Source organism: Blennius ocellaris (genome assembly GCF_963422515.1).
Source record: "Blennius ocellaris genome assembly, chromosome: 3".
NCBI classification, from domain to species: Eukaryota; Metazoa; Chordata; class Actinopteri; order Blenniiformes; family Blenniidae; genus Blennius; species Blennius ocellaris.
In genome coordinates, this window is record NC_137652.1 from 30,493,781 (window position 1) to 30,503,527 (window position 9,747).

The 9,747-nt window shown below is 46.9% G+C and overlaps 1 protein-coding gene across 1 annotated transcript in view; it reads right to left on the minus strand.

The window, feature by feature from the left end:
* zdhhc5a (zDHHC palmitoyltransferase 5a) overlaps positions 1-9,566 on the minus strand; it is a gene marked incomplete at its 3' end in the record, with an annotated part of 41,947 nt that extends 32,381 nt beyond the window's left edge. The window contains 3 exon segments of the mRNA XM_080516803.1: positions 67-224; positions 3,379-3,500; positions 9,195-9,566. Of these exon segments, the coding sequence (XP_080372929.1) occupies positions 67-224; positions 3,379-3,500; positions 9,195-9,358 (444 nt within the window). The 5' untranslated portion in view covers positions 9,359-9,566.
* Positions 9,567-9,747: the final 181 nt, after the last annotated feature.

The following is a 9,747-nucleotide window of genomic DNA, read 5'->3' on the forward strand; positions in this document are numbered from 1 at the left end:
CCCTCCGCGGCATCATGTCCGGAGACACCCCCCCCCTCCCCCCCCCACGCCTGAGTGTGGTCGCACCTCCACACAGTTGTCGCAGACGGAGCAGTGGGAGCAGCGTGGAGGCCTGTAGAAGCGGCAGGTGGAGCACCACTTCATCCTGACCTGGATCCCCCTGATCTCCACCGTCTTGTAGAGGGGGGCCCGGAAGTCGTCCTCCTTGTCCTCGTCCTCCTCGGCTGTGCACAGCGTCACACACACAAGCACCATTGAAAGTTCACATCGTAGAATTCAAACCTGTAAAATGGACATGTTTCCCCTCTGCGGACCGGTTGTATACTGAAGCCTTTGGGGTTACTTGGAACTCTGCAGAAGTTGGTCCCAAAAAAAAGTCTGATCCTCATCCAAGTCACAACAGAACAAATAATACACAAGTGTTTTCATCAGGTGGTGAGGCTGGAACCAACACAATCAATGACATGGATTGGACTCCAGGGTGGCGTCCTGCTGCCTCCAAAGAGCCCCTGGACTAATCATCAGTCTCACGCAGGGCTTCTCAAAGTTTTCATACTGGAGGGACGATTTAGGAACCCATTGGATTGAAATAAGGAACAAACTGGCAAAAAAAAAAATCCCATTTAATTTTAATGTCCAGGTTGCATCTCTACGATTGATATTTACCATATTTTCCACCCTATAAGGCACCTAAATACCTCAAATTTTCTTAAAAGCTGCCAGTGCGCCTTATAGCCCGGTGCGCCTTATATATGGACGATTGTTCTACTCCAGGCTGCTATTTGACAGCTGAACAACTAGAAGCTTTTATTTTGACAACTCTAACTTTGCAACCGGATCTTCAGTGCGGACGAGACTCCGCACAACACATTCATCACTCATGGTTGCACACCAACGTTCTAACAAACCAAAATAAACTAGATGAAATAATGACTCCCTAAACTGGGGAACAAAAACACATAAACACAATCAACACAACACCAAGCCCAACAACAACCCACAATAACCTCCAACAACACAAAACATGAATTTGTCGCTGCAAGGCATGATGGGACATCATGCCTTGCAGCGACAAATTCAACCTGAGCTCCTCAGTGCAGCCGATAGAAACTCCCATAATTCATTGCAGCTGTTTGTGGTGTTTTAAATGCAATTATTGGGGGTTCTATTTGGTTTGTGGTGTCGGTAATAATTGTGTTGTGTTGTGTATTTGTTGCTTAGTTCATGTAGTTTAGTTTATTATTATTATTATTATTACCGGTAGTTGTAAGTTGTCAACCAGCAGTGAAGAAGGTTTTGTGTGTAGTGTCCTCCTGGCATAGGCTGCAGGTAGGACTATCAAAATAAAGCATATGCACCTCTCTGGGTGTTAGAATCAGTGGAAAATGTAACTTAATGGCTTTGAGCTATAAATGTTGCTGACCACTGGTCTGTTCCATGTGCCTTATAGGGCGGTGCGCCTTATATATGAATGAAGTTGTAAAGTATGTCAATCAATGTAGGTGCGCCTTATAACCCGGTGTGCCTTATAGGGCAGAAAATACGGTATTGATCTGCATTACCCAACGTGCAATAAATACATTTTAGTTAATAAATGAGGTGAAACATGGCAAACCTGAAGAAACATTGTGATGTACACAGTCCAAGCTGGTTTTCTGTCCTCGACAGTTAAAATGTCCTGTGTGCAGTCCGCTTCAGGATATATAGACGGTGGCCCTGAAGCGCAAACAACAAATCACTAAACACAACAACAAATAAAAACACACAACTGCAAGCTGTGTGTTTTTCAACTTGCAGTTGTGTTGTTTAACTGCCAGTTCCATCATCATCATCATCATCATCATCATCAGTGATGCAGGCAGCAGCCTCAGCAGGGTGTCCAGACCCTTCCTCTCCAGGGGACACCCCGAGGTGTTCCCAGGCCAGACACACAGAAATAACTCCAACTACAACTAAAAACAGAATAACTTGCAGTTGTACGTTTCAATTTGTTGATGTGGATTTTGATTTGCAATTGTGTTTTTTTAATTTGTTGCTGTGTTTAGTGATTTGTTGTTGTGGTTTGCACTTCAGGGCCACCGTATTTATGGAAAAGGTTATTTACAACAGTCAGTCCACGTGAGAACGGCATTTCACACAAAAACGTACCACTTCAGGCCGATCATCCATACAGTACAGCACCGGAGGAGCCAGAACACATTCTCATTACTTTTCATTCTAAAACCGCGGGCCAGCATTGCAGTGGAAGACATCTGCAGAAACATGAGCCCCCCACGCCCACGGCCCACCATGTCTTAGAACAACAACAACAACAACAACAACAACAACGGCAGACTACATACACCAGGTGGAGCTGCAGAAGCTACAGATACTAGTCGTAAGCACCAGGAGGAGCAGGAGCAGCAGGAGCAGCAGGAGGAGCAGGAGCACCAGGAGCATAGATCTATAGAACCCAGAGCTGTATAGGAATCCATGAGCAGGAGACTTCTATATTTCTATGTTTTCTGTATTTTTGGTGTGTTTGGTGAGTCACAGCGCCCCTAAAGGCCACACTTGTAATTACAGCTCATCCATAGACCTGCAGATGTTGCCAAAGACATGCACAGCTGGATTAAAAGGAATAAGTGAAATCCATTGCTGCGGCCACCACTGGACCACACGTAGACTGAAGGTTCACATACACTGACCACCCTCGACTACGAATGTTTACATGCGTTCAATGAAAACAGGCACCTTTTTTTTTTTGCAGTATTCATTGAAGCAGACTGTTTATTGTTGCGATGTAGACGAAGATCAGAACACATTTGAGAAATGTATGCAGAAATCCAAGAAATCCCAAAGGCTTGGTATATATTCCTGTAAGTGTGGCCCCTTCTCTCCTCTCCTCTCTGCACCAAGCAGAGCAGCACCAACTCTCCAGCTCTGACTCTGACTCTGAATTTTTACCGTCTTCTCCACTTGCTCATGTGGAATTGTTGGGTCAGAGCTAGTGCTCTGGGTCAGTCTGGGCCAGTCTGGGCCAGGCTGGGTCAGTCTGGGTCAGGCTGGGTCAGGCTGGGCCAGTCTGGGCCAGGCTGGGTCAGTCTGGGTCAGTCTGGGCCAGTCTGGGTCAGGCTGGGTCAGTCTGGGCCAGTCTGGGCCAGTCTGGGTCAGTCTGGGCCAGTCTGGGCCAGTCTGGGTCAGTCTGGGCCAGTCTGGGTCAGGCTGGGTCAGTCTGGGCCAGTCTGGGTCAGGCTGGGTCAGGCTGGGTCAGTCTGGGTCAGTCTGGGCCAGTCTGGGTCAGTCAGGGCCAGTCTGGGTCAGTCTGGGTCAGGCTGGGTCAGTCTGGGTCAGTCTGGGCCAGTCTGGGCCAGTCTGGGTCACCGTGTGAACTCTCACCTCTGGGGAAGATGCCGGGGTCCATGAACGTGGCCATGCAGAAGTTAGCCAACACAAAGAGGAAGACGACTCCGTTGTAGACGGGCACGGCCACGGAGAAACGCTCCGACAGCCACGGACACCTGAAACATGACACATGCTGGATAGAGCAAGCAGAGCTGCACTTCCTCAACGGCTGCAGACAAGATTGCTAGAGAGAGAAAGGGAATATAATTGAAGAGGAAATCTACATTTTAAAATGCAATAAGATAGAACAACGCTGAAAAGGATGAGTGTAGCAACTAGCAGAGGGTCGTTATGGAACTGCACACAGGATGAAATAAAACAAAGCACCAACATCAACTAGCTTGAAAAGCTTTTTAAATCATATATTATCAGTAAGTATAAGAAAGAAGAGCAACAATTTTAGCTTGAACAGCAATAATATATCATATGTATACCATGGTAAAAAATCTATGAATACCTAAGAAAAATAAAAAGGTATATATTGCAATAAAGAATATTTTTAACTTAAATATTGCCACACTATATTTTGTATTTAAAATGTAATTGATGAAATAGGATATTCTTATTATTTGTGAATGTTCTTGGTTAATATTATTAACCAAGAATAGCAATATTAACAACGCATATACAGCACTGGTGTTCAATTTGTTGTTCATATGATAATAAGCATTAACAACCTGTATGTGGTATTGTGATTAACAGATTGAATTGTCAATTACATTTCCATTTGACACTATGATATATACATATCCTGAAGTCAACATTTACAAATAATATTGACATAATTGGGCGACCGTGGCTCAGGTGGTAGAGTGGTCGTCTTTCGGAGTGAGAGGTCGGAGGTTCGATCCAGTCTACACCGGTCTATGTGTCAAAGTGTCCTTGGGCAAGACACTGAACCCTAAATTGCTCCCAGTGGTTCATTAGCGCCTTGCATGGCAGCTCTGTCCCATTGGTGTGTGAATGTGAGCGTGAATGGGTGAATGACTGATATGTAAAGCGCTTTGGGACTACCTCAGTGTGGTTAGAAGGCGCTATATAAATCTAGACCATTTACCATAATGAATAAAATCCGATCAAAATTGACTCCACTTATTATACAACTCTCTCATTCCTCCATATCTGAGTAATGATGAGGAAATATGGGGTAATAATATTGTGATAATAATTCTAAAAGTGAAGTAACAGCTTGTCTGTTCGCCCTGCAGGGAGGCGCCGTTGTTCAGCTTCTGCATGTGTCTTTAGAGAACATGTTCCACTGCGATTTTAAACCAATGTGGAAAAATACATTACTATTCATTCACGGTCACTGAAATCATTTGAGTAAGTAAGTCTGTCTTGAAAATTGTTTTGACAATAAGTGTCTTTATCTTGCAGCTGCTGCAGCCAGCTAGCTGGAGAGTGACTCTCTCACCGTCCAATCAGAGGGCTTGAACGTGCTGACACCACGCGAGGCCTGCTGGAACGCCAACACGAGTCACCAAGATCAAAATCCGATCAGTTGAAGCAGCAGCATGACCGACACTAGTTGTACACTGCAGACGCCTGCAGAACTGAAAATGAAGGCCTAAAGGCTGCAGACTGTTTTTGAAGCCATAAGAACAAGCCAACGGTTCGGCAGTGACGTCAACAAGCTGCCCAACAAAACGCTTGTTCAGCAGGACTGTTCATATTCTGCCAGACGCTGCCGAACTCTCAGGCCACGCCCCTTGTGGCATGTACCATCTTGACGAGTCAAACATTTGGATGAGACGGTGATAGAGGGCGACCATGGCGGAGAGTCTTTTCCTAGTTGCTGGGAGAGGAAGAGGATGAAGAAAGACAGATGTTCAAAACTGAGGATGAAGAAGAATTGTTATTGAGATAGGCTTCAGCGGAGGAAATGAAGAAAAGGCAACTGCAAAACGCTGCCAAAATTGTAGGCCACGCCCCCTCACAGCAGGACACGCCCCCTCACAGCAGTCAGTGAAGCGGCATTTTCACTTTTCAACTGCACAGTTTATTTCTCACCTGCTGTGCTGTCAGAAATGCATTTGACTGAAGAGTTTCTGTACGAGTGCGATGTTTGTCCAGTTTTAACAGCAGGAGCTGACGGCTTTGAGTGATGCGTTCAGGTGCATCACGGCATTTTAACGAGCTGCGGCGCGCAGACAGAAGTGAGGTCAGAAGCTAAATGTGATTAAAGTTGGGCCAGGGGTAGGGCGAGGGTTAGGCACTGCCGACACTACTTTGTTGGGCCAGAAGGAGCCGCCGGCGGAAGTGACGTCATTTTGTTCGGCAGCATACGGCACTGACCAACTTTGGTCTTGTTCTTATGAAGTATGAATTGGCCTTAAGGCAGATTTCGGTACCCGGCAACAGGGGATGGCTGAAACATGATTGGTTGAAAATGTTAACATGGAAATACACGTCTGGAAGCAGCGCAGCCGAGGAGAAGCTCTGAGAAGAAGTTCCATGAAGCTTCATCTGTGCTTCTGCTGAAATGAGTCCGTGAAGCTGCGTCCTCCTCCACCCTAACCCTAACCCTCCACCCTAACCCTCCACCCTAACCCTAACCCTCCACCCAAACCCTATCCTAACCCTAACCTAGCCTAACCCTATCCTAACCTAACCCTCCACCCTAACCCTATCCTAACCCTCCACCCTATCCTAACCCTAACCTAACCTAACCCTCCACCCTAACCTAACCCTATCCTAACCTAACCCTCCACCCTAACCCTATCCTAACCCTCCACCCTAACCCTATCCTAACCCTAACCTAACCTAACCCTCCACCCTAACCCTAACCTAACCCTAACCCTCCACACTAACCCTAACCTAACCCTCCACCCTAACCCTATCCTAACCCTATCCTAACCTAACCCTAACCTAAACCTCCACCCTAACCCTATCCTAACCCTCCACCCTAACCCTATCCTAACCCTCCACCCTAACCTAACCTAACCCTCCACCCTAACCTAACCCTATCCTAACCTAATCTAACCCTCCACCCTAACCCTAACCTAACCCTCCACACTAACCCTATCCTAACCCTAACCCTCCACCCTAACCCTAACCTAACCCTATCCTAACCAAACCCTCCACCCTAACCCTATCCTAACCCAAACCTAACCTAACCCTCCACACTAACCCTAACCCTAACCTAACCCTAACCTAACCCTATCCTAACCTAACCAAACCCTCCACCCTAACCCTAACCCTCCACCCTAACCCTAACCCTCCACGCTAAACTCCCTGAAAACAGTCCCAATCATTTGTGCTGTGTTCCAGATGGAAACACTGCAGTTTGTGCTGCGTTGATAAAGAATTTCTCCAGAGATGAATAAAGTGATTGTGAGCTTTTAAAGATAGAACTAGTTCATTATGAGATGATGACGTCACTCAGACCCCCACAGTCCACATGGAACTAAAATACTTTGTACTGCTTCCCTTTCTCCCCTTCTACTAACCTTTCTCTCTTTTCAGAGAAAACATGCAAACAGTCCTACATTTCATGCTTTACTGTAGAGTTTTAGCTTTACTCAGCCTCGTATAAAACCAACACTAATGATAATAATAATATCATTAAGGCAAACACAGCTCTGGTATTGGAATAATATCGGTACAGAAAATGTAGTTGATGTGTCAATTGTAGAACATTTTCCGTTAGTGGCAGCGCTTCTATAAATATGTTCAGGTTTGTGAAATAACACATTCTTAGTTTATTAAAAGGCTTTTCTTTCCAAAATAACACACACACACACACACACACACACACACACACACACACACACACACACACACACACACACACACACACACACACACACACACACACACACACACACACACACACACACACACACACACACACACACACACGCGCTGCCTTTCACCAGCTGAGAAATGTTTTTAAAGAACCTCTTGCCAGGATAACAGGATTAAATCCACATAAAGAAAAGTCTTGGAAAATATATTAATTGATAAATTCAATCGATGCTAATAAAATAGACGACATTGTCCACTCAACTAGAACACCTCAGGAGTGTGTCTTCAGCTCCTCCTTCCTTTATTGCCATCTAATCTACACCACCACCACCATTGTCAAGTGAGCTGGTGACACCAGCACCATGTAGGACTGATGACGGTCCAGCACTTGGCAGAACAAGGAACTGGTTGTGGATTTCAGAGGATCCATGCACTGGGAGCACTCTGCGCTCTGTATGAAGAGGCAGGCGGTAGGGAGGCGGCAGGGAGGCGGTAGGGAGGCTGGAGAGCTTCAAGTTCCTCGGTGTGCACGTCTCCTCTGACCTCATGTTAGAATGTTTTTAGATATAGTTTCCATATTCATGCTTAATCTCAGTCTTATTTCTTCTGTCTTTATTGAGCAGCGTCACTCAGGCGCTGTTGTTTAACTTTGACTAATCATGTGTTCTGAGCTTGATAAGGAACCCTGACCGAGACTGAGAAACAGAGCAAGCCTCATCTTCCACACAGCTGCCGTCTCCACGTCTCATGAGCGCGGGATGTCCTGAGATTGTACTTATGGTTGATAAACTGCTAAGCATACAAAATGTTAGTTTCTATGATGTATATCCTGTGAACCCTCCCCTTTGTTAAATGAAATAAAAACGCAGGAGAAATGGTCTGGAGCCAGAGTGGGTAGGAGGTGAACTTGGGCACTCCTAGCCATTTCTCCTCGCGAGTAACCAAAGCTCATTCTTGTTGTCTTCTTCTTTCTTGCAGATTTAATAAATGTCTGTAGCCTAAACCTGACACCTCACCTGGACCAACCTCTCCCACCAGGTGGGCACAGCACCACAAACTTCACTTCCTCACCTCCCTCAACGCCTGCTGACAAGGAACGCCACGGAGAGCCTCCTGTCCGCCTGCTGCGCCGCGGTTCAGCTGCTGCGCCGCAGCGGCCCCGAGGGCCTGCAGCCAGTTTGTGAGGGCGGTGGAGAAAATGAATGGGACCACACTACCTCTTCTCCAAGATATTTACACTGGCCCACTTCACAAAAAAAGCCACTCACCCCGGACACCCGTTCTCCCACCTCCCAGAAAGGACACCGGGCATTAAAGGCTAAAACAAGCTGTTGCCCCCCCATTGAAGTGCTCGGTTGAGCTCTGGATCACATGAATGGGTAAAAACGTGACGCTCACTTGCAACAGGAGGAAACCCTCAGAATCACCCACATGCTTTGCTTCTTCACATCTCCCCACTGAGCCTTGAACATCTCAAAGTCCAGTAAACAGCGAGGCTGCGGCTGCTGTCGTGTACGCTGTGTTTTTACAACACATCCAGGATCAGTGGCACTTCACTGATATCTGCAGGAATGCCATTTGCCCAGTCGGGAGGGAAGAACCTTCTGTTAGTTCAGTCTTTCTGGTCAAATCTGGTGACTTGAGTGAGATGAACTGTGATCCCACACCACCCGTTAGCAGTACTGTTGTATGTGGTGTAAATAACCATTACGGGTTCTACTCTCCACACTCCCTGTGACCTTCGTGACTGTGGAGGGACTCCAGAGCCGTATGGCTGCATCTGTACGGTCACACATGTAGACATGGAGAGCGTGAAACATAATCCCACATCAGAAAGTGTTCTATGATTTGCTTATTGTGAATTGGTGATTGTGATAACATTAAATGTGTGATCCATGGATCAGCCCTCACACAGAACCGTTAGAGGGTTCAATAATCACAGAGTTAAAAAAACCATGGCACCTGAAAATGGATGGAAAGAAGTTGATACCTCACGCCAACACAGTGTGTGTGTGTGTGTGTGCGTGCGCGTGTGTGTGTGTGTGTACACTGATGCCACTTACGTGAAGCAGAAGAAGAGCGTTGTGGAGCCGACCAGGAAGAAGGTGGCGGCGGACACTGGAACGTAGCGGGAGGGTCGCAGTGGTCTGCTGGGTGAGACCACCGCATGAGGGAGGGGCGAGGAAGACGGACCCCGCCCTCCACTCTTACTGCTGCTACCAGGCATCCCTCCTGGTGTGGGGGGGGGGGGGGACCAGCCTGCTTGTAGGGTAACTACTTGGTTACCCAGTCTGTCATTCAGAGGTGCTTCTTCTCTGCAGTGGGAACAGAGGGGGAGGTTCTTCTCTACAGTGGGAACAGAACAGAGGAAGAGGTTCTTCTCTGCAGTGAGAACAGAGGAGGAGGTTCTTCTCTGCAGTGAGAACAGAGGAGGAGGTTCTTCTCTACAGTGGGAACAGAGGAGGAGGTTCTTCTCTGCAGTGGGAACAGAACAGAGGAAGAGGTTCTTCTCTGCAGTGAGAACAGAGGAGGAGGTTCTTCTCTGCAGTGGGAACAGAGGAGGAGGTTCTTCTCTGCAGTGGGAACAGAGGGGGAGGTTCTTCTCTGCAGTGGGAA